The sequence below is a fragment of the Marmota flaviventris genome, chromosome 2, assembly GCF_047511675.1.
Source record: "Marmota flaviventris isolate mMarFla1 chromosome 2, mMarFla1.hap1, whole genome shotgun sequence".
NCBI lineage: Eukaryota > Metazoa > Chordata > Mammalia > Rodentia > Sciuridae > Marmota > Marmota flaviventris.
The window spans coordinates 27,599,351-27,625,427 of NC_092499.1; the positions used below are offsets into that span (position 1 = coordinate 27,599,351).

The 26,077-nt window shown below is 40.3% G+C and overlaps 1 protein-coding gene across 8 annotated transcripts in view; it reads right to left on the reverse strand.

The window, feature by feature from the left end:
• The window catches only part of Ttll5 (tubulin tyrosine ligase like 5), a 261,390-nt gene that overhangs the window by 190,027 nt on the left and 45,286 nt on the right, over positions 1-26,077 (reverse strand). For 6 of the 8 annotated variants that reach the window (XM_071607650.1, XM_071607651.1, XM_071607649.1 and 3 more), the window contains exons 10-16: positions 19,181-19,282; positions 17,406-17,497; positions 16,544-16,651; positions 5,049-5,130; positions 3,550-3,611; positions 2,388-2,482; positions 121-162 (exon numbers count right to left, since the gene is read on the reverse strand). In XM_071607650.1, the coding sequence (XP_071463751.1) occupies positions 121-162; positions 2,388-2,482; positions 3,550-3,611; positions 5,049-5,130; positions 16,544-16,651; positions 17,406-17,497; positions 19,181-19,282 (583 nt within the window). The remainder of the gene's footprint in view (positions 1-120; positions 163-2,387; positions 2,483-3,549; positions 3,612-5,048; positions 5,131-16,543; positions 16,652-17,405; positions 17,498-19,180; positions 19,283-26,077) is intronic. The other 2 variants (XM_071607648.1, XM_071607647.1) reach the window with 1 other exon arrangement.

Consider the following 26,077-nt stretch of genomic DNA (forward strand, 5'->3'; position numbering starts at 1 on the left):
TCAATTGTGCAAAAAAGACAAGCACATAAATACATACCAAAAAAGGTTAAAGCTAAAAGATTTTCCATTTGAAAATGGGAATAAAATTTGAATGAAGTCTCCAAATGATCCAGAACTTACCTGCTTGGTGTATGATGATTGAAACTGTGCAGATACTGGGCGCTATAAAAGACAGAAAAATGGAATAAAGCCTTATCTTCTCCTAACATGCCTACATTTTCCATCTTCTACATCTATGATATGAAAAAGGAAAAAAACAATCTCCAAGCACAGACCAAAGGCAAGAGCCCCACACTTTTGTGGATGAAAAATTAGAGAATTTGTATTTTTCACACTTTCTCCTACACCATTTGCATTCCATCTTCAACTTCTCACCACCAAGGGCACAATTCTACCAAGTACTAAAGATCATCATCTCCTGACCATTGGTTTCAAACAGTACATGTACCTAGGCTATAGTTCCTTTAGCACCTGTCTGTAAATGCCCTATGGGCTGCTTATGGATGATATCATGCCATTACCTACCAGTTGGCAAAACAAACATTAAGTAGATTGCCTACCATTTGCAAAGAACTGCCAATAAAAAAATGACAGGCAAGCCAAGAGAAGAGTTCACTCATCCCAGCTTGTTATACAGTTACCCATAGAAGTGCAACTTGGGAAACTGTGTTAAAACTGGACAGAAACATTCACAATTCTTTCTATATCAATTTGGAGGCTCCTGCCAAAGATGCCATAGGAAATAACCTGCAAAGGAATGTGATTGCCCAAATTAAGCTTTCCCAATACACCTAGGTTAATCCTGTACTTTTTCTTATTAAAATTTTTTTAAAAACCCTTTGATCTGTGATGATGCATTCATCAAGTACAACTCTGCTGCCTTTATTTGTAATCCAAGATAATACCTCTTAAAATACAGTACACCCTGTTCCACATCACATTAATACTTAGGAAGTCTATTCCAGAGCAGGGGTCACAGTTGGACAGACTGCATCCGGCTCAAAGAAATGTTATGTTTGGCCTGCATAACTGTTTTGTTTTAATGAACTAATTGCTGATATTTAAAAGCAAGATTTCTGATTGCTCTTGACAACAGGAAGATCTCAGCCCCTTTGGCCCACACTGACGCGTGGCAGTGATCAGTTAGAGCACATTAGTTAAACAGGCACCCCTTTTCCGTGAGGCCCATGCTCTCCTACTCTATCACATCACTCTAGCTGCGTTACACCTGCCGCAGGTACTCACTGACATCATCTGCCTGTAGGCCTGGAGGTTGAGTTTGAAAACCCCGTTCTAGTGAAAAGTTCTCTAAATAAATGATAGTATATGAGCTTGGCAAACAGAACCAGCACCACTCTAAATAAGACCAGCAAGCAAAGGGAAGAGGAGCAGGAAGAGCAACGGAAGGAAAGGGAGGGAAAAGGAAAGGAGTGAAGGGCTGAAGTAAGGGTGTGAAAGGGATCAAAAGGACGGGAAAGGGGAGAAGAGGGAGGGAGGGGAGCAGGAAAGAGCCTACATCTAGTGAAGGAGACTGGACAATTTAAAAGCAATGAATCGGTGAATGCAAAACCACACAATGCAGAACAAGTAAGTAAGGCTGCCATGAGAAGTGACGGTCACTGAAGAGTGGGATGACTTAGTAAGAAAGTATCTCCAAAACTTCGGGAATGCGAGGTGATCAAACCCGATGCACAGAGTGGGGGAAGAGGGAGCTTTTACACGAGAAGAAAAATTAAAAGCAAAGAAATCAGCAGTGTAGAGACAGACAGGGACTGATGAGAGGACGGAAGGAGCAGAAGGAGGTTAGCTGATGGGTTTAAGTGGAACAAAAACGCAGAGTACACAAAGACCAGAGCAATGTGTGATCAAATGATGTTTCTGACTAGCCCAAGTTTCTTTGGGCATTTATTTCATTTAGCCTCAATCAATAACTCACAATCATTCAAGGTCCTTTGAAGAGAATTTCAGGTAGAGAAGATGCTATTTCAAGGGAGATGCTATTTCAAGGGAGCATCTTTGAAATTAGTCTGAAGATCAGAAAGAATGCAGTAATGACTAAGAATTCATAGGCTCCCTCTCTGTGCTTTGTTTATGAGTATGCCCATTTGGGAAGGGGGAGGTAACTTTTGAAAAGAGACATAAAGACAAAAGGAAAGGCATGAGAAAAAGAAGCCAAGAGAAAAGACAAAAACAAAGGCAGGGAGTAAATTTGTTGGAAAGCATAAGCTTTTAGCCACAGCTGAACATAACTGCCCCCTGTCTAGACTGATCCCCAATTCTCCTCCTCTAAGCCACCTCACCTCCATGGCACTTGGACTCCCTCATTTACATCTGCTGCCACTTCCTTGTAAGCCTCCCCTGGACTCCCTGCTGCTGAATTTCCTTACCTGAGGTTTCTGGAAAGGGTTTCTCCTGGAAGACTCAAAGATGGGATAAATTGGTCGAGTAGTTGCCCGCTGGGCAGGATCTTGGCACACAAATCCTAAATGGGGAGTGGGCCACATTAAAACCTGCCATTTTCTAAGATATTAGCAGATTTGGCTGCAACTGTAGATGCACAAACTCAATTACACAGTCATAAATATCACAGAGATCCATCATCAAGATGATTATGTTAGTTGGGTAGCTGAAAAGTGACTCTGATTTGAGAAAGAGATGTAGATTTTTGATGAATCCTGAGTAAATGTGTATATGGCCATTTTAAAACACATAGTTATTAATAAAAACAAGTTATTTCAAAGTGGTTTCCAGAAGTCTGACTAGAGAATGATGTTGTTTTTACTGGGAATCCAAAAGCAAGAGAGCAGTGTTGTCCTGCTACATGATCTACTTCTGGAAATGCCGAAGGTGGCCCATTGGCTACTCCCCAAACGGGCTTTGTACATTATCTATCATTTAAGAAATTGGACGTCAGCTAATTTCACTGACTTCCTAAAAAGAAGTGAATTCCCATCCAAGAAGAATAGAGTAGCTAAGTTTTATAGCACTTGCTGGTACATCAAGTACTAGTTCATCTCAAATACACATTATTATGTCTTTTTAGAAAATTTCAAAAAACAATAATAATAAATCCACATCATATCCACCTGACTGCCCATCTCCATTTCAAAGTTTTGGCTTATCTACTTAAAATGAGATTTCTTCTTTGGGCCACTTTGGTTATAAATACTACACCAGGGATCATATTGAGACCAGTAGAGACTGTCTAGCAGAAACACAGCCAGTCTCCTTTGTAACCAGGCTTCGTCCGTGGGTTTCACTTTCCCAGCTCAGAGAAAAATACACTTTCTGCAGATCTTTGCTTAATTCTCTGCCTCAGCTCATAATTCCTATGCCTCAGGTCTCAGCCTTAGTTGTGGTTCAGCCTCAGGACAGGATGGAGCCAGGGGGAGTAGAAACATATAAACACTTCCCTGAAAATATAATTTTTTGGTACAAAACATTCAGCATGGCTTAGGAACTGCCAGTTGGCAATACCTATGGAGCCTGACAAAATGGATGCTCTAGTTAGTTTTTATATGAGACTGTTTTGAAAACACCACTACTCACCTACAACAGTGAACATATCTGAAATCATGCTGGCTTTAATTTTTAGGTCCAGAGGTGCATCACTAAGAAAATAGAGAAAGAAAAGAACAATTGATAAATTTTATAGGTTAACAGAATAGCTGCCTTCTAATGGGTCCCCATATAGGAGAGTTTCCAAATGTTGATGAGAAGCAACATATAAAACACATCAAATCCATGGAAAAAGACAAGAACATCTGGGCAGAAGTACTAGAAATAAAAGCCTGGTGTTAAACTCGCCCTCTGTGAGGCAGGCCCAGCACCAACACATTGATTCCCTAACATGTAATCTTTTTATTCCAGAAGGTCTTATGCAATTCAAATTTTGCACAAGTCAAGAATATTGCTTCATTATCACCGTAGATTTTAAAGGCTTAGACTTTTAGTATGCTCTTTTACGAGTATGCCCATCATCCAAATTTTGTTTTACTGCTGCAATAGTTGAATCACATTCACATACAAGACAAGAAACTTTGGCCACCTTCATACTTTTCTGTTAAGTCTTTATTTTCTGTTTTAAATCAATTTTCTTAGGCTTGCAAATAATGCAGAAAGACACAACAAAACATACCAAAGTCCCACCAAACGATGCAGCAGGAACCCACACAGAAACACAAGCAACATGAACAGGAAGCAAAAGGCTGGCTTTGGTGTCCCTCCATGCTGTACCCGATGCAACACCCGGGGACATCTATCAGTGTCTAAGGTGCTTTACTGGGTAATCTGCAGAAGGCTGACTCGGCCAAAGTACAGCATATCATCTGCAGCATCTGTAACATCCAGTTCTACACCTTACTACCGAGGTGAAGCCAGATCTCGCTCCACTGGCACTCTGCCATTCCTTCTCATCCTTAAAATTCAACAGCCGGGTGGTCTTTGGCATAAATCTCTAGGGTTTTCTATTTAGATAAGTGTATAGCTAATAGAAATTCTGGCTGCAGAGGTAAGAAGAATCTTCTCAGTACTGAAAAATATGTGTCTTTCCTTCTTCTAAACAAGAATTGGTTTTTAAAAAAAGATTTTTTGAAGTTCTTAGACTTTAATTTTGGATGAATACCAGGATGTGGAGGAGGCAAAAGAACCAGGTACAACCTACATAAGCAGAGGTCCAGCTTTACAGTATATGTGGATTTGAGTCGGCATAAACCTTTGAAATAAAGAGAATATAATACCATATGTATTTCTTTATTCTTAACAAAAGACCTACCAAGATTTAAAAAAAAAAAAAAACCTTCAGGATAAAAACAAATGCAGAAATCACATTCCAGAAGTCCAATAAACAGTAAGCATATACTGCAACTGACTAGGAAAACAGGGATCCCTGGTTGCCAAAAAATCATTTAAAAATTTGAGCCTTCTCTATCTAATAACAGAGGGAAAGTCTTCTAGTGCTAAATGAAATGACCCTCCTGACCCTCGTTAAAAAGTGTTTTAGGGTCACTTGTACATTTGTCCTTTTCAAGTTGATGGAAATGACTTACCAGGCCAAAGAAGGAGAGAGATTCACTTCCAACAACCATGGCTTCAGAGTAGAATCTATGAGCACATCAAAGCCATATAGTTCTAGAAATACAACACAACACACAAGATCATTTAACACATCACAACTGCACAAAGATCTGAAAGGGTTGATCCATCAACTACCCCAGAATTCTAGAAACAGTATAAACAGTAAGTGGAAACAAAAGAAGAGAATCCTTCAAGTTCAAGACATTAATCAAGTTCTAAAGCTAATTTTAAAATATTATACAATTCCTGCTTATATCATCCACTCTATTTGTGTTCCTGAGTTCTCCATAGAGAGCAACCTGACTCCACAAGAGTTTACAAGCATGATGCTGCTATGCTCATGGATAAAAAACTATTGAGAAGAGGAATGAAGCAAGTGCATCCAGTATCGACACTACTGGGGACTACTCCAAACCTCCCTGCCATACTCTGAAAACAGAAAAATATACTCAAGACACCACTCTAGGGTCCTTCCATCACATTTTCTTAGACATAAGATCTTGCTTTTTGTAACCCAGGTCAAGAAGACATTTAAATGTAAAATATATTTATTATTTCCTCTCTCCTATGGTTTCAATCTCCATTTGAACACAGAAGGTAAAATAATTGGCCTGTAGACAGAAATTCAGAAGAGAAAAGATGAAGCCAGGAGTGGCAAAGCAGGATTGTGACAAACCATTTCATACCATCAATATTTAAGAAGGGGGGGACAGCCAAAGACCAAATTTCCATGGCTTCTGGATTATTTACTGATTTTCTTCTTCAGTGCCCCACCCAAACTATGGCAAGAAATAAAATAAGACTCTTAGATTGCCTGATTTCATTTAACAAACTCAGGAATGAAAGGTTAACTTTGGAGCCCTTCATATTATTACTAGTGAGATGCTCTCACTAATGAGATGAAATCACAGTGGTGTACCATCTTGATGTACACATACCAAACATGAGTCTCATAAGTGCTACAGACTTCCCAAACTTCCCACCCCAGGTCACTCAAAAGAAATTACACCTTTTCTCCAAGGAAAAAGACTAAATTCCTTACTGTGATCAGAGGTCATACCCACAGAACAACAGAAATTTTTCAGAAACTCATTCTGAAACAAATTTCATTTTATCAAGAAGGGATTTTGGAGGAGCTGGGGATATATCTCAGTTGGTAGAGTGCTTGCCTTGCATGCACAAGGCCATGGGTTCAATCCCCAGCACCAAAAAAAAAGAAGGTTTTGTTTTTGTTTTTGTTTCTTTTTAAGCCAGGCACAGTGGCGCACGCCTGCAATACCAGTGGCTGGGGAGGCTGAGGCAGGAGGATCATGAGTTCAAAGCCAGCCTCAGGAAAAGTGAGGTGCTAATAAGCAACTCAGTGAGACCCTATCTCTAAATAAAATACAAAATAAGGCTGAGGATGTGGCTCCGTGGTCGAGTGCTCCTGGGTCCAATCCCCAGTACCCTATTCCCCCAAAAAACAAGGGTTTTTGTTTTTTTTATTTATTAATTCTCTAAGAAAGAAAGAAAAAGAAAAAAATAAAAATAAACATAGACTTCTAAAATGATGGCCTCAAAGATTTCAGAACACAGGAAGTCTGAAGTTTTATGATGCAGTGCCGAGAATCCTAGAATGGGAACCTGGAGACCTAGAGGTCCATTGTAGAACCTGGGGAGTCACTTCTCTCTCTGACACTTCGTTAGCAACCTCTGGTTTCCTCTGCCTTCCGGATTAATCACTATCAATACCTGTATGCTCAGTGAATCTCCATCTGGTTTGTGCTGTGTGAAAACAAGAAGATATTTGTATTCTAAACCCTCTAGGGTAAAGTCTCCATGAAGGCATTGGCTTCCATAGCAATTACACAGGATTCCATTTAATTTGCAAACTAATAAAAAATTATATGAGTGTTTGAGATGAGATTCACCTTCAGGTAACTATATAAAATGTACATATCATCTACATTTTAAAATGTAAATAAAAGGAAACTCCTTTACCTCTCTATTTTGGTAGCAAATTCATACCTTTTATATCTACTAGAATCTTCTGAATATCTTGCCCAAACCTCAATAATGCCACAGGATATTCCCCCTTTATCCTGAGAAAAACCTTTTGCAATAAAGCACCGAAGAAGGCATTTAAAAGGAAAAACTTGACTGTATGTACAATCTAGAAGTCCTTGTTGACATTATATGAACAGGAGAGCACATTGTCTGATTCAAGAAAATAAGAGTCTCTTCAGTTTTAAAAGCTGAATTTAGTTCAGGATTAAACTATTTCATAAAGCAGCAGTAGTAATCATATTAGGAAGAACATAGTGAAAATAATGATCGATGCATATATTAATCAGGTTTGTAGAATCAGTCACAAATTAAGATATAGTTAGATTAACAATCCAGGGGAGCACTTAGCAACCACCACATTTACTTAACCATTTCCCAAAATCACAGGCAAATTACAGGAACCTCAGCGGAGACGCTGAGAACAAATATTTTGGGAAGTGAAAGAAAAAAAAATATGGCCTAAAGAGAAAGAACTCCCTTCACAGTGCTAAATTAATTTTCACTCCGGTGAATAAAACCTGTTGGTGCTAAACATTGTGTATGGGGAGTGTGCCAAACTAAAATATCTAACTACGCCTGTATCAGTCACGGAAGAGTGAGGAAGAAGCACAGGTGGCCATGTGGCACCACTGAGACACAGTGCAAAGCTCAGCTCACCTAAAAGGCTGGAGCCAGGGAAGAGGGAAGGGGCAGAAGACAGCTGCGTATCAGATTTCTCTCTTGAATAAACAACTCAGCTTAAAACATGAGCCTGGGTTCTTTTAACTAGGGTTGGACTTTTCTATGGATATTAAAGATTTTAAAAGGCAAAGAGAAGGTGGTGCTGAGAACATCAAGCTTTCTCACCTTTTCATTTTTGTGTGTTTAAACAGCCGGGTCTAGAATTTTAAAAATTCAGTATCCAGGATGAGATTTCCAAGTGTCCCTGTCATTGGGTGCAGACAAGCCAGGCTTTTCCTGTGCTAATAGTTCCTCTCTTTGTTCCTCTGTTCAGATCAACGATTTTCAAAGACTGTTGCTACAACCTTATTCAATTATTTCCCCAGGACAATTTTCCTTGGTAAGAAAAATTTCCTTCAGCCCCTAGCCAAACCAAAGCAACCTGAAAATGAGACTGGTGAGTGTAAGAGGCTGCTTCTCTGCACCTCTGCTTTACATCTGTACCCCTTTCTCCCCATTGCTTTAAACACGGCTTCTTAAAATAGCAACCTGCACTTAGCTGTCTGAACTCTCACAATGCCTATTCCCTCCCCACCCCATAAAAATTTGCTTATGCTTCCACTGTCTACTAATTGACTGTGATCACCAAAAAGCCCAAGCATCTGGAAGTGTCGACCACCTCCTACTAATAGGAACTTTCTTCTCCCTTGGGTTCCAGGACACTGCTCTCTTTTGATTCTCCTCTTATTCCTTCTCTCTGGCATCCTCAGATCTCTTTCCTGCTCAGTTCTATTCTCTTCTTGGGTAAGCTCATGTATTCTCACGGCTACAATTAATGATATGATAACATTTAACTATCTTAGTCATCTCCTGGATGCCAAATCCATAATTCCAACATCCATCTAGACACTGTCACTAGAATATCCCACAGGAACTCCACACTCAGCAAATCAGCACTGGTATCTTTGCCCAAAATTGTTTAGTTTCCTATCTTGCAAAAAGGTGACCCCATTCACCAGGCCCCAAAGCTAGAAACACTCTCCCTGCCACCTCCCAAATCCAACATGTTGCCACATTTCTCTTTATCATCCTTCCTCTTAAATCCATCAGATCTTCTCTATCCCTTCTAAGGTACAACTTACAATGATGAAGTGCACAGAGCTTAAGGGGTAGTTTAGTGAGTCTTGGTAACTGGATACATCCATGTAACCCACAGTCCCATCAACCCACACAGAACATTTCCCTCACCTCAGAAAGAGTCCCCATGCCCTTTCCTGGTATATACCTTGCCTATCACCCCTACTCCCGACAACTACAATTCTTATTTTTTTCACCACAGATTTGTTTTGCCTGTTCTAGAGTTTCCTATAAATGGAATCACATGGAATATACTCTTCTGAGTCTGACTTCTTTAATTTAGCACGTTTTTGAGGTTCATTTACATTGTTGTTTGTCTTAACGGGTTTATTGAAGTATGATTTATATATAGTAAAATTCACCCCTTTAAAGTGAAGAGCTTGATGAGTTTTGATAAATGTATACAGTGTTTAAACACTACCTCAGTCAAGACATATAGCAATTTTATCCCAAAGTTCCCTCGGGCCACTCTGCAGTCAATCCCCACCTCCCTCGTCCTCCAACAACCACTGATCTGATTTTTGTCTACTTTTGGCCTTTTCCAGAATGCCAAATAAATGGAATCAAAATAGTATTAAAGCCTTTTGAGATTGGCTTATTTCACTGAGCATTGTGCTTTTCGATTTATTTACACATGTCAATAGTATAATTCATTACTTTTCACTGCTGAGTAGTATTCTATAATATGGACAAACCACATTATATCCATTAAATAGCATTTGATAGTTATTTGGGTTATTTCCAATTATAGGCCATTATGAATAACGCTGCTATAAATGTTTGTGCAGAGATATTTATGAGAGCATACATTCTGTTTCTTCTCTCCTGGGTAATCCTGGGTAGGAACACCTGGTCACCCAGTGAGAGTTCACTACACAGTTACTGCACCTCTCACCTCCTAAGGCCTTTCCCTAGCACTAGTCTCTCCCCAGCTACAGTTTACTCTTCAAGGTCACCAGAATTATCTTTCTAAAAAACCATATCTGTCTGGGTATGGTGGCACATGCCTATAATCCCAGTGGCTTTGGAGGCTAAGGCAGGAGGATCACAAGTTCAAAGCCAGCCTCAGCAACTTAGCACAGCCCTAACAACTTAGCAAAACCCTGTTTCAAAAAATAAAAAGGGTTGGCTACTAGCTCAGTGGCTAAGTGCCCCTGGGTCCAATCCCAAGTACCAAAAAAAAAAAAAAAAAAAAAAAATCTATCACATTGAAATAGTGAATTGATCCAGCAATAAACACTAATGTCAGATTGGTTCCTGAAAATTTTTAAATTGGTCACTGCTAGTAATGCTGATATGCTAGTAATGCTGTAATGCTGTAGAGTACTCCCTCTGTTATAACTCTGTCATCTTGAGCTCCAGTTCAAATTATGATAAAAGTTAAAGAAAACAGAAATAATCTTATTATTCCCTGCTCAAAAGCTTTCAAACTATCTATTACCTGCAGATGAACAAAACTTGTCAGTCCTTTATAATCTGCTTATCTTCTAAACCACCATTCCACGGGCAAATCTAGTCACACTGTATACCATTTCAAAATATGCCACATCCTGTAGAGACACTGTTTCTTACTATCATATTCCCCCTTTTTGAGATGTCTTTTTGTGGCTCTCCTAAAAGTCAAGAGAGGTCTTTGTAATGGGGTCCAGAGCTGTGTATTCCAGCTTGTTCTGTCCCACTACTTGTTCTGTCATTTATCATTTCCTGTCTGCTCTTCCCCATCCCTTGAGGGCTGGGGCCATGTCTTATTTATCATTATATACCAAGCAGCCCACTCCGTAAGTAATACATAGGAAACAATTAGAAATAACAAATGAAAGAAAGAAAGAGAAAGAGAGAGAGAGAGAGAGAGAGAGGAGAAAGACTTAAGTGAAAAAAGTCATACAATTTTTGAGAAAAACAGTAAAATTACAGCTATTCCCCCAAAATAACCTGATCCACATGGCCTGAGAATAATATATGCCACTAATCATGAAGAAAATTAAAGAAATTCTCATTAAAAATTTTACATATTAAAAATATATTAAGGAAAAACTGGTAAAAGACGGTCTTAGAAGGGAAAGGAAAAAAAGATCTGATGGAGAAAATAGTTCATCCAAGGCCTCAGAGATTATTAAACATGTCACACCACTAATTTTGGAAACAGTCCACTAACCCTCCCCAGAAATAAAGTCCCAAATGAAGTTATAGTCCCAGAGGCAATGGAAAGTGCTGACATTAGCCAGTACTCACTGTCACTGAAATCCTTTTGTATAAAGGAAATTTTTTTCACCTTGGCTTTGGATTTGAGTTTAAAAGTGAAGAGGGAGGCCGGGCGGTGGCGCACGCCTGTAATCCCAGAGGCTCAGGATCACAAGTTCAAAGCCAGCCTCAGCAATTTAGTGAGGCGCTAAGTAACTCGCTGAGACCCTGTCTCTAATAAAATACAAATAGAGCTAGGGACGTGGCTCAGTGGTAGAGTGCTCTGAGTTCAATCCCTGGTACACCCCCCACGCCCGAAAAAAAAGTGAAGAGAGATCATTATAATGGGGTCCACAAAGAGAGTTTTGGAAAAATGCAGACCAAGATTCCACAGGAAAATGAACTAAATAAAACAAAAAGGCCAGAGCCAATTTACTAATTAGTCCAATAAATCAATACGGTATCTGGTTACCAGATACAAAGACAGATTGAAAGGACCATCTAGGAGAGGTTACTCCTGACTAGAGCAGTAAGAGCGTCCTTTCACAGGCCTGATCTACTAGGAAGGATGAGGTCATTTTTCCTGAGATTTAGTTACAGGAGAGCAGAGGAGAATCCAGGATATGAGGCATGCCAAAAGTGGCAGGCTCATCAGAACTTGTCTTTATGTGGGTGGAGAAAGAGCCAGAGAGACCTGGCTCTCAAACTCAGTTTTGCCATTTATTAGCTGCATGACCTAGGATAACTTCCTTAACCTTCCTGAATCTTTTTTTTTTTTTTAATCCTTGTTTTATGGTATCTGGTTGGTAATAAAGATCAACAATACTGTTGAGGACTGAAGGAAATAACCTTCGTTTGCTTGACAAACAGCAGGTACTTCCCATACCTACTAAGTCCCTTCTGCAGTAAACTTCCCTTCCCAACTAAATAGGACAAAGGGGTAAAGTGGAAAAGATAATCTTATCTTGAAAAGTGAACATTTGACTTTCATTCTTATTTTGTTGGAGGTCAAGTAGTTTACATTACTGGACAACGTGAACTATACACATTCACTCCTTGGTTTGTGGGCCTGCTCCCTTTAAAACTTCAGTTTACCCTGAGGAATCAACAAAAGGCCAAACCAGATTTCATTCAGCAAAGACAGAGGTACTGGGCATGGGTGGCCCTGAGCTAACAACTCACTGGACTCTGATCAAAACAAGGCCAGGCTGATAATTTCCCTAAGTGGTCTCACATCTGATCCACATGATCCCACTTGGTCACAGCACATGACTTTAGGCATCTTCACACACAAAGATAAAACCACTGTCAGCAGCAACATCTTTAGAACACAGCTAACATCCTGTTGTTTTTGGCTGTTTTTCTTCAATTGGTCAAAAAGGCTGTTCTCATAGTCAGTTATCTCACAGTGCCAAGTTCCTTAGAATATTTCAAAAGTTGCTATTTAAGCATATTATTTCATATGGTGGCATATTTTCACCATCTTGGAAGGCAGTGAAAGTTAATTGTCAAAAATCTGTTTTGTTGGGGTGGGCATCAAACATTGTATAAATGAAGTTTCATGATCAAGATACTAGGATTACCAAAATGTGACTTCTGAAGCCTGGTTCTTCAGGCTCAGTCTCTTTCATTCAAATTCCTTCATTTACTAGCTCTAAACCCTGAGGCACATGTTAATTTCTCAAGATCTCCATTTCTATATCTGAACTAATTATTTTCTAACGTCTTTCTAGATGCACCAATCTATGAAAAAGCACTAAATGACTACATTTAAGTCTATATATAAACACTGACAATATAATGCAATTATATATATGTACCATTACATGTAAATTTTGGTTTGACAGGGACAAATTGTTGATGGTAATTCACTGCTGAAGACGGCAAGAGCCGTCTTCAAACAGCAAGAGCTGGGGGAAAAAATTCAAAAAATATAAATAAAAGAATGAATGGGAATATTGAAAGTACCTGGAAACAGACATCGCAGATGGTGGGGCAAGAAACAACCACAGAAAAACAGAAACAAGATGGTAATGGAGTGCTCCTGGCAGAGATCCATATGATGGAAGGTCAGGGACAACAACTAAATGAGTATAGGGAACCCCATCTCGGGACTATTTACTTCTAAAAGCACCAACACTCTGTTTAAGCCAAAATCTTCTGGGAAGCTCTCAATTCCTGTTTATTCTAACACAAATGAAAGAGAAGAAAACAAAACAAAACAAAACAAAAACAAAAAGCTTACTCCTTGTAACTTAAATCCCAAGGGAAGCTAAGAGTCAGAGGGAAGCAAGGAGACACAAATACACACACGTATACAAAATCATATCTGACAGTGGAGGGGGGGTTAATGAAGCAAACAAAATCCCAGAGCTGACAGGAAGTGGAATTAGAACCACAAAAGCCACGAAGACAGTCAACAACTTAAAAAAGTCCAGATGCACTTAGTTTATAGAAACTGAACATGAGTAGGAAGGGGAATGGAGACCCACGCCGATCAAATGGACTTGGGGGATTTCACTGAGTCAGAGAAAGTCACTGCTTCTTTCACATCAAAATGTTCTAACAACATAAGGTAATAAATTCCTAAGGTTTCAAAAATTAATCAGATAATAAAACAGAAAAGCTGTCATGATTAACTGCTTAGAACAAAAGTTTTACACCAACAACTATGTGAAATTTATCCTCATATAAGAACCAAGTAGATGTAGAATGAAACTTATTTATTACTTCAATCTAAGATTTTGGAAGTTGGTGCTATATTCTATAATCCCACTCCCATCCTCAAACAGATTGCGATAAAATCTAAGTGTTTTAGGCCCTCACCAAACCAGGTACATTGGGAAGCCTGCTGTCAACCCACCAAAACGCAATTAAAGCTAGAACCAAGTACTCATTCAATGGACACTTCCAGGAATCTTCTAAGAAAAAGGGTTGCGGTTCAGCACTGGAGGGGAAAACCAATGGAGGGTTACTATTCTCAAGAAGCTGCCAGTCCAGTAGGAGAGATAAACACAAAGATGACTCTAGACGACACACAGGTGCTACTGCAAAGTTATGAACAGAGTGCTGAGGTTAGAGGATGAGAAGAGTCTAACCTCGACTAGCAGAGTTAGGAAAAAGGTTAGCAGAGGAGTGACAACTGGGTTTGTCTTGAAAGATGTCAATGAGCTAATAGATTAAAGTAACATGAGAAAGACCAACCACAGAACATATAAAGCAGGTGCAAAGGCAAAGGGGTACAAAAAGTCCTCGGAGGTCCACAGAAATAGTGAAAGATTTGGCTTGACAGAAATAGGATGACATAGGAAGGGAGACATGGTGACTATTAAGAATTCAAGAATAGGGCTGAGGATACAGCACAGATACAAGTAGAATGCTTGCCTCACATGCACAAGGACCTGGGTTCAATCCCTAGCACCACAAAAAGAAAAAAAAGAATTCAAGAATAAACTCAGAGACAACCAGGAAGTATACATGTAAACAAGACATCAAAATATGATACAGGCACGTACCAGCATGGGGGAGGAAATACAAGTGGGTGCTACGTTAAGCAAGGCTTCCAGAGGATGCAATGTAGAGCCGAGTCTTAAGAAATGACAATGTGCAAGGCAGACAGGACGGTTTTCTAGCTGGAGGGCAGAACTGAGACACCAAAGCTTGCTCAAGAGATACAGTAGGGAAATGCTGAGTTATAAGGTGTAACAGGGAAAACAGAATTCTAGAAAAGTCAGCTGTGATCAGATCCTTAGAGACCTTAAAGGTCATATCAAGTTTCTATTTTACTAGCAGAGTTAGTAAACTAGTGTTGGAAGCCATTTAAGAAGACATCAACCCTGGGTACACATTTTAAAAAGATACTACAACCTCTTTTTTCCCTGTGCAACTGTAGGTCCTAATCTATCTACAGATTATATTCAGAGTCTCAACAGTACCTTTATTCTAGTGCCTCTTGAGTACAGGCTATTATGATAATTCATTAAAGATATTAAGAAATATAATGTCTAATTATAAAAAATAATTAAAAATAATTTTTACTGAGTAGAGCATAAGGGCCAGACATGATGCCAAGCACTATGCATACATCATCTCATTTGATCTTTGTGATCCTCTAAGGAGACAAACGCCATCATTGCTGCCACTTCAGAGTTCAGAAAGCAGGATTAGAAAAGCTTGCTGCAAATCAACAAACTAGTAAGGGGTGCAAACAGATTTCAAATTAAGGCCATCAGACTACTGGGCATGGTGCCACATGCCTGTAAATCCCAGTGACTTGAGGGGCTGAGGCAGGACAATCACAAGCTCAAGGCCAGCCTTGGTAACTTGGCAAAACCTTGTCTCAAAATATAAAATAAAAGGGCCAGGAAATCCCAGTGCCAATAAAAATAAATAAATAAAAATAAATTTAAGAAAAAAAGAAAAAATTAAGGCTGTCAGTCTCTAAAGCCCATGTTCCTTTTTCTCCGTGTTTTTATCGGTGCATTAGAGTTATACATAATGGTGGGATTTGTCACTACATATTCATACACACATACGATATAATGTAATTTGGCCAATATCATTCCCCAGGATTTCCCCTTTCCTTGCTCTCCTCTGTCCCCTTTATTCTTCTGTTACCCTGCCTCCTCACAAGCAAGCTGTGCCTCTTACATCCTTATTGGTTGTACTATTCCATACCACACTTAAGCATCCTCCCTATTGGTGACCCTAGTGCACCTTACCATCCAGGCCTCGTGTCTACTGAAAGCTTATGTGACTTTAGAGACATCAACACTAGCAGTTTCTAACAAGTGTCTATCCACAAAGAAAGCAGATATACACAGGCACCCTCAGTGCTACCATCATGGCTAGTGGGTCAGAAGGAAAGGGGTTTCCTTACTTGGTGGTTGTGAACTGTTTATTTCTCCTTCTCTGTGCAATCAGGTTGAGGGTGAAGAAGAAGGAGAGGGGGGAGGAGGAGAAAGGAGAAAAAGCAGGAGGAGAAGGAGGAGGAGGAGGAAGAGGAGGAGGAAAAGGAACCCACTAGAAAGAAGACTAAAACAAAAAAGGTGGAGTCATCAGAAAATGGAAGAAAGCACACACTGGTACCAGCCAGAGCATATTGGAACAGTTCCCAGTCTGGCTGCCAAAGAGCTCTGGAATATATTTGTTAGTGCTGGATTCCTGTACAGTCCGTTGCAGACTTTTTCTGACTGCACCGACAGAGAGACCCACACTTCAGTTCCAATGCCTGCTTCCCACACAGAAAGCTAGTTACTCCCGGGGGAATTCCAACTAAGCTCACCACTGGCCACTTAGGAGAATCTGCACACACTACCTGAACTTAGAGAGAAAAGTGTGTCAAGTAACTCTCACTCTCAAAACATCACTAAGGCTCTCTACCCCAGAACCCATCCCAGGACCCTCTTCACTAAACACAGAGGCCTCTTTCAGAGCTCCTTACCAAAACAACTGCTGCGATGAGGGACAAAGGTTTTACAAGCTGTAGCAATAGCCAGCTCAGCAGAGATGATAGTCTTAATGATCAGATCTTCCACATGGGCCATCAATGCTGGGGGGAAAAAAAAAAAAAAGGTAAAAATGAAGAAAGACCTGGTTCCTAGCAGGACCAGATTCCAGGTCACAATATAATTGGAAAAGCATGTGTGCTCACTGAAAAAAAAACCTCTCTGAAGCAATATTCAGAATGGGCCTGACAGGGACAGGTATATCCATAAATAGGTTGACACAGTCAAGAATGGAAGTGTCTGGGGATACACTCAGGCAGCCTCCTTTGACAGAAGACAGAGACAGAATGGAAAAGGAGGCTCTGTCTCTTCCCACTCCTCCCCTACCGCCCTTTCTCTTGTAGACCGAGACGGTGTCTTCAGCACAGTGCTTCCCATTCTGCTCAAGGCTCAGCAATGGGCCCACTTTGATTCTAAGCCTTATATTCAAACTCCACTCTGCCCATTCATTCTCCAACTCAGCAACAGAAATGAGGGGTTAACTTAAGAGAAATTTGAACTCAGAGACAATGTAGAGGGAAGCAATTTATTAAAATGCTGAATTTAGTGAATTTAGTGACTTTATCCTTCCAAATTCACAAAGGATTAAAGTAGAAAGTTGCCTTCCAAACTAGAAACAAGATAAGGAAATGGAAGTTACATAAAGCTTGTCCCCAGTCTTGTGAATAACCAAGAACAATCATCCCACTGAACATCTCAGCAATACAATTTACTGTTAGGAGTAGGACTTCTGGCAAGAGGCCATGGTAAAGTTGTACAAACAAGAAAAGTCAGGAAGGGAAAAGATCTGGTACTCACCAGTTGTATCTCTGCCTTCTTGTTTCAGGTATCTAAGCATAGCACTCATACTCCATTTGTTCCCATAATCCTCTACTTCTGGATCATCACAACTGAAACAAAGTTAATGAATCAAGGTCACATGTGCAACTACGCCTAGCTGTAAAACAAGATTCTTTATGACCAACCTTCTTGGTCCTTTGAAATTTTTAGAAAAACACTCACTTTGCTGATTTCTTCTCACCTAATTTTTCTCAGTCTTTTTTGTTATGTATCCTTAAGTACCAATTTCTTAAATGGAAATTAAAATGCATATAGTTTCCCTTATTGAAAAGGGCAAGGGAAAAGAAGGCAAACTCTTCCTTAACCAAACAATTATGCATCATGAAAGAGTGGAAGAAACATGTGAAAAGATATAAGCAAAATTAAGAATGGTTGCAATAATTTAACAAAAATGGATTAACAACCCGGCCTTAGAAGTGAATGTCACTCGAGTCGACAAAACCACCCTGGGTGCCATTTTCAGACCAGAACTGAGTTAGGAGGGGTTAGTGAGCTAATCTAGCACAGCACTTTAACGAGCTCACCCCACACATGCTTTGGCATGTGAAGCAAGCTCCTCCTCTCTGGTGGTGGACTGGGCCTCTTTCCTATCTGCCGAGGCACCATGAAGGGAGAGTGCACTAGAGTGGCAGTAAGAGCAATGAAGAATCCCACTGATACAGTGTATGATGACAAATGGGACAGACTCCCACGGAGACTGCAGAGTCCTGCAACCTGGAACGTGTGCTTTGCAACTGCCCTCACCTCCAACCCCGGGTCCCACCTCACTGCATCTCTGCTCATCTTCCCAGGTGAAGGATATGACGTCTTCAACCCCCTAACATTGGCCACAGGATACTGGTCGGCCCCAACAGCTTCAGCACCTATTCCAGCACTTCCAGATACCTGCCTTCCTTTCTTTCTTTTAGTCTGCACAGAAAATTACTACTTGGATTTCTTTTCTGTTTTTTCACCTTTTGGCAAAATTATCAGCATGAAAGAAAAACTAAGCAAAAAGAATATTTCCACACAGTTGTGTTGGTGCTCCCTTCTACCATAATCTTTTCTGAGATGTCCTCATTTCTCGTTTTCCCATTTTTTTCCTGATCATATAAGCATTTGTTTTTGAAAATACATAAAAGCACACACAGAAAGAAAATAAAAATCACCCACCCACAGTCCCACCCCCTATATTTAAGTAGTCCATATCCTTCTCTCTTTTTCACCCCCAGCAAAAATAAATAGCTTTAGCTATCAGATATATTCATGCAAGAAACTCAGCTGCACATAATGTGCTTTCCCCCTAATAATACACAGTAATGAACATTCTTTATCTCTGATCCCGTCATACATCCCTCTTTCAAGGTTAAGTTTCTAGAAATGGAACTGCTGGGTCAAAGTGTACAAATATTTGTCAAGTTTTTGGTATGTTTTTCAAGTGTTGAAATGACCTCACTTGTTGACTTCTAAACATGCAATATGCCTATTAAATTCCCACCCCTAAGTCAAAGGAAGACAATGAAGAACACAAAATGATGTAAACATGTTTTAGTAGAGAAAGGTGACACTGCAGCAGGGCAAACAGTGGAGCAGCAACACAATCACAACTGTCACATGACCCTGGCAGCTTTCCATAAGTGTTACATGGACAGAAACCTAACATCAAGCTCCAGCGCAGCACTTCAACCTCCTACCCCTAAACACCCACAACTCAGTGTGCCTTCCCTGCTTTCTGGCTCAGACACAGCCAGTACCTCACATAGTCTCCACTCTTCTTGTTCACACTGTAGTTTGTCAGGTGCATGAACTGGTTCCTAATGTTCTTGGCTCCTTGGTCGTATCTCACAGTGGCAAACCTGAAAGAAATGACACACGTTAAAAGCCAGAAACAGAGGTTCAAGGACCCAGAATAGGGCTGAGGATCAGCAAGACCACAATGATAAAGAAAGGAGACATCATTATCTAAGAAACGCTGAACACCTCCCAACTGCCATCCCCAGGCTGTTTATACTAAATGTCACATGTTAATTCAATCCTCAAAACAACTCTATGAAGTAGGGTTTATTATCTCTAATTTATAAAATAGATAGGAAAACTAAATGTGACCTAGAGAGATGAAGCAACTTGCCCTGATCCAAAATCCATTATCTTAATCACCATAGATGCTGCATCTCTTATACAGAACCTTGTATCAATAGGAAGGATGAAAATTGAAAATAATTGTGCCCAATTTGCAAAATTATGTAAAGGATTCTATGGATGAATGGGGCATTAGCTGGTAAGGAAACATCTACTGAGTGTCCACATAGTGCCTGGTTCCATAGCATTCTATGGAGAAAAAGTACACAAAAAAGAAAAAGAGAGCAGCATAGAAATGTATGACGTAGAACTCACATCCATAGAAAGAACAGAATTGATGTGTACTAGTCATTTACAAAGAACAATAATGGCAGCATTAATAGTAGACAAAGCAGAACAGCATAAAAACGGGCACAGTGCAAGAGACTAATTCTTAAATTTGAAATGAAGGGAAAGGATAAAGAGATCAAACATGGAACCCACTGAAAACAGGGAAGCAACTTGATATCCTGGACTACTGTCAAAAGACGACCAAGGCATAAAATATATGTGCCCCTGAAGAAAGTAAGCAGGGAGAGAGAAAACTTTCCAATGATGCTCCTTGTCCACAAAAGGCCATTCAAGGCAAATAATTATGGTAAATATCAATCCCTGTTTACATACCTCTATAACCATATAACCCTCCCCTAAAGTGGTTTTCCCAAGAGACAGATGCAAGTGTGTGAAAAAAACCTGGAAGGCCACAAGTTTATTTTCAGATGATTTACAAATTATTTACATATGCTTACCCAGACTATGAAGTCAACATGAATTTTTACCACATTAAAGGTCAGCATTTAGAATTTTTCCTCTTCTCTATTTCTTCTCACCCACCCACTATCTCCGCTCCCTAATTCCCTGTACCAGAAATAAACAAGAGCCAAAGAAAGAAAAGTGAAAAAGAAAAAAAAAAAAAGGCTTAACTCAAAAACTAAAATAAACAAACATGAGGCCAGGAAAAAGGATGTGGACAAAGAAAATTTTGACTCGGCATGTATGGCTCAAGGACAAGAGTTTGACAAGCTTTATGTCTATGCTTGAGAAAAATCTCAGATTTTCCAGAAACTTCCAGGAGTTATCACTACTCTTCATCATGTCACATGTGGTGAGTAAAATTCACTTCTACATACAGACAGTGATTCTTTCTCCAAACGGAAACAAGACAACAACTCTGAATTCTTGTGAAATGCAAAGGGGCACAGGCTGACGCCCCAAGGCTGCCAGCCCTTGAGCAGACGTTTCCTCACAGTGACATCCTCCTCTCTCCCAAAAGAGCAATGAATTTCAGGGAGGGAAAATCAGACACCCTGACTTTGGGTATCTGATCTACCTTGGCAAGTGGTGCCTCTGTTAGGAAGACTTCTGTCGCTCCTGGCTCCTTTTTGCAAGAGCGTACCTCTTTACAAAATCACCAACTTCTTTCTCATCTTTCTTTCACAGGGGCATTTCATTCTGAACCCTGGCAAAGGTGAGATTACTAAGGTCACAGAATGGACTTCTACAGAAAGAAGGATTAGAGGGAGGGAAAAGCTTCAGCTTAGCAGAAAAGTTCTACAGGACAAAGGCACTGCTCTCTGTTTCCTAACCCATTGGACAGAGAAGAAGACCATACAGAGGAGAGGCAGGGATGTATGCTCACCCCCACCTCCCAACAGATCTTACAGCTCTCAGTACAGTCCCATTAAACAATCTTATTCACCTTAGATCACCATTTCCTTCAAAATGTCTAGACGAGAGGTCACAGTAGTCTCACATCTGGTCTACTAGTCAAGTTCTGATTATCTGATTGACCTACAAAAGTTTGTGTTTTGTTTTTTAACTTGAATTACTTGACCAACATTCCTTCTTGTAGCCCAATGGCAGCCAGTGTCCACAGAAAGAAATGGCCCATGGGGTTGGAAGGGAAACCCCAGGCAGTACAGGAAGTTATCTAAGGAGGGCACAGCCCCATAGGGCTCTAAATCCACACAGGGAGGGCATGTGAGTGGGACGATGGACCAGCAAGGTCAGGAAACTGACTACATTAGAGGGAACTAAGTAAATAAATAAATATGTTGAAGATAATGGAACACAGATTTCTCACTGTTGGATCTGAGACACAAAAATATAGAAAGCACTACAATGTGCCCTGTAGTTTTGAACTGGAATTGGAAGTACTAATATTAACCTCTATTTTCAATGCATGGAGATACAGAAATACAGATGTGAATGTGCACACGTACATATACATATTTGCACACTTCTAGGGCTGTCCACTGCAAGGCCCTAGGGTGATGAGCCTACCTAGCATCCAGATCTGCATTTCTAAAGACCATTCTCCACAACAAAGCAACAAGTGCTCCTTGGAGATATGACTGGTTCCAGGGCTAAATCAGAGAAGAATAACATGAGCCTAAAACATTTTATGCTCAAAGAAAAATGGGGATAACCAAAAGGGCAGAAAAAGCTAGCTTAAAGGGGCTCCAGTGGCCAGATCTGAGACAACTGGAGCACCCAATTAAAGAAACCAATTCAATAAAATAGGAATCTTTGAGTCTGCACTGGTATAAATAAATAAATGAATAAATATAAGGGAAGAGGAGAAAGCTTTTCCTTGAAGTAAAATGCCAAATGATAAAAGTAAAAGGAATGATAGAACCAGAAAACCATCATTGGATAATCAGTACCTCAAATATTCATTCAGGCAAGAAATATCAGTAGATGTTAAAAGTACTGAATGAAAAGCTGGGGGTGCAGCTCAGTGATAGAGCACTTGATTAGTATGTATGAGGCCCAGGCTTGATCCCCAGCACAACTACCAGGAAAAAAAGACTAGGTGAAATACAGAACGAGATTTTACCTGGTTTCAAAGTATCTCCTCATAAAATACTCTGAAGCGAAAGACAGTGTCATTTTGCAGCAGAGGAATCTGGCAGACACCACCTTAACCAAGCAGTCAACACTGAATAGTCATCATGGGCCATCAGATACCATGCAATGAGAACTACCATCCCTTTTGTGGTATTCTGGCCCCACAAATGCATAACCTAGGTTTAATCATGAGAAAATATAGACAAACCCAAATTGAGGGACAATCTACAAAATGACTGCCTGTGATCTTCAAAAATGCTGAGGTTGTGAAAGTTGTAGAAAGGACTTGCCCCAGACTGAGGAGACAAAAGCCACTACGACAAAACCCAACACATGGTCCTTGCTTGGGTCCCTTTGTTATAAAGGACATTATTAAAACAAGTACCATATTATGAAATGGGGTCTCTGGACACAGAATGAAAGGACAGTTCTTTATCCCATTTCTACAAGTTCAAAATAGTTTCAAAATTAAAAGTCTAAAAAATTAAGTTTTACAACAAAACATTTTCCCTTAAAAAAAAAATGGAAGTTCCTGTGATTCCAATATCAGTGACCTATTGGCACTACACAGCAAGCTCCCTTAGGTGGGACAGGTGCTCTCCCACTCTGCAGTCCCCACCTGGCTAACTGCCTTGAGGAAATGTACTTGTGAGCATTTAGTGTTGACCTTTAAACTAGACCTTCACATATTATTAAATTTCATCATATTTAGGTCTAAAAGTTTCAACAGTTTTTACTAGCAACAAACTAAAAGAGAAAACACTTGAATAGGTACCCCGGGACCAAGTCTTCAAATACTTACTTAATCTAACACAGGCTGAAATTTATAGGATGAATTGAGTCTTGAATCTCTCTTTTAATGAGATGAAAATTTAGGAAAACTCTCAACAGAATTTCACAGCCTTGACCTTTAAGCCAAGAAAAGGTGGTGGGTTGGGTGTGGGTGGGTACTACTTTCTTGGCTAATTCTGAAACCCTGGATGCTACTTGGCAGCATACTGATGAATACAGAACCGTATGCCTCTTTATTTTTTTAACCACCCTATAAACAAATATGGATTATCTTTATTCTGACAAATTCTTAAATCAAAAGCTACACTTTTTTTGTTTTCTAAAGTTTCTTTCTCAGTTGGAATCAAAACAATGGTAATAATTAGTCTAGAAATCAGATGTGTGGGTGTCTGAAGAAAAGATTTCATTTGACTTACAATTTTTCAACTTTACAGAGATGCAAAAGTGATAGCATTCAGTAAAATCCATACTTCAAATTTTGAATTCCTCTCTTCCCAGGCTAATGATACGCACCACAATGCCCTCTGGAGATGTTGGGCAACATGATGAGCTGTAGCCCCAAGCACCCTTGCCATCAAGAGGTCAGCAACCAATACTCGACGGCAGACCATGTGGCTAAGCTATGGTATTCAGCAGGTTAGGGTTATCAAATGCATTTTTGTTTATGATGGGTTTATCAGAACAAAATCCTCTAATCAAGGAGTATCTGTAGTGGGTAATTATAAGCATAAACTGAAAGTGCACCTGAGTTGCTTGTTTCAAGGTCTTTACCAACATGGGAAAACAAGCAGAGGGGGTCAGTGGGGTCTTATAAACTCTCTTCCCCTATTCAAAACCTATTTTGTTCTCACAATCTGATACCATATGCTCTTAAGTCAAAGTCACAGAGGTTAGATGTAGGACCTCCTCTTTGGTAGTTATTTTTCTACATTCACTACAAATAGGCAAACAAAGGGAGCAATGAGGCTGGCCGGAGAAGACCCTGGAGATTGCACCTGAGTTATTTCTCAGCAGGTGTAGCCATTCTGAGCCAGAGAGGCCCTGAGGAGGACGAGGAGGTGCACCTCAGGCAGCCTTGCCAGGAGCCACTGGGCTTCATCCTGGCTTGACCCAGAAAAATCTTATGGAAGAAAGCAAGAGGCCCAAGAGCTCTCTGATCTGCTGTCCACCAGCTGCAGCCTGGAGGCTGCCAAAGTGCTGCAGCGACTAGGCAGCGCCCAGCAGAGCCGTCTGGGAGGGGATTACGAGCCTGATCCTCTGTCCTCAGAGCCAGAAATGACTCAAACTTCACAAACAGCAAGGGTCTGCCAGGGAGGGTGACAATGAGCACTGGAAAGGGTTTCTACCCCTTTCTAGTGTCTTTCCCCCCACTTGCTGCTGTGGCAGATTCTGGACAGTGAGCAGCCTGTGAGGTAATCTGAATTCCTTGGCAACCAGCGAGTACCTGAATTCTTTTAAAACCACAGGAATCCAGCAGAGAAAAGGTAAATATCTCTGCGGAGCCAGTGTTAATTAGCAAGGAAGGCTACTGAAGAAGGAACTGGGGGTGGGGAGAGGGAAGGCAGTACAAATGTTTGGGGTCTTTTCTGCACTTCCACTGAATAATATGGCTAAGGCAGAAGAAAAAAAAAAAGCAGTTCTGTTTGCTAACTTCTCCGGGTCCCCTGCCTCAACTGGGGACCTCAACAGTGTGGGTGGAATGCTCTTGGTTCCCCACTGGACACTCTCATGTTCTCCAAGGTGCTACTGCTACCTATCTTGGGTCTCTGATAACATGGTTTTCAACTCAATTTTGTTTTGATTTTTTTTTTTTAACTTTTCATTTTCCCTATTTCAGTGCAAATTTGGCTATTAGCTTTGTTTCCAAAAGTGCTTTGTAAAATTATTTAAGCCCCATATTGGATCTACCAAAAGTTGTAAAATCCAGGACAGAGTCTTCTTAAGATTCCACTCTGAAAGGAAAAGGAATCTCCACCATTTTGGTGAGAGCAGCACCCCTCCTTGGAAACCGAGTGTCCCCTGCTGGTGTAAAACAGCAACATGCACAGGGAATTGGAAAGCTGGGTGCAGCTCTGGGGCACCACACAAGACCACAAAACACTGAATCAAACTCCAGAAAGGCAATTCCTTCTCGCATGTCTTCACTACTCTACCCACATAAAGAAAACAGTGAGAATTCTGCTTCCTATGTGAATAAAACAAGGACAACTGAAAACACTAACTTATAAAGAAACACACCAGGGTCTTCTTTTCAGTAAGTGTAAGAAGGTAAAGAATTTACACAAAATAACTTATTTCACAAAACTTTCTTGTGAAATGAACTTTCCATCACCTACCATTAATGTGAAGCCCCAAATAGAAATGATACGGTATCAGAGCCTTCCTTTCTAAAGAATAAAACTATTTTTGGCTCCAGTTCTGTCTCCTTAGGAAAAATTATGGTTTTCCTCGTTTAGCCTCAGAGTAAAAAGACCTAGTGATCTCACCCCAACCTGATTACCTTCACATATAACCCAAGATTACTAGAAGCTACAGACAGGAGGAGGTAGAGACCATTGCCGAATGTAATGGCACAGTGGAGTAGTCAAGTACACTCTGAGGATGGAAAAGAAGCAGGTGTGTGCCAAGGTACACAGTGAGGATGTCAAAGGAACTGAGGCCCACTGAAGTCACTGCACAGAACAATGTGCCCTCACAGGACTCTGGAAAACAGCTCCTCACACTGCCTTGGACCACCCTTTGGTAAAGTTTTGATACTCACCTATACTTTCTGGTAAACCTAATAACCAAAGCCTTGCAAATTCATGTTGTTTTGGGGGTCAGGCAGTCTGAGTATTTAAACAGCTGTTTTCCTATTATTCCAAGAAAAAGTATTCACTGATTGAATATAC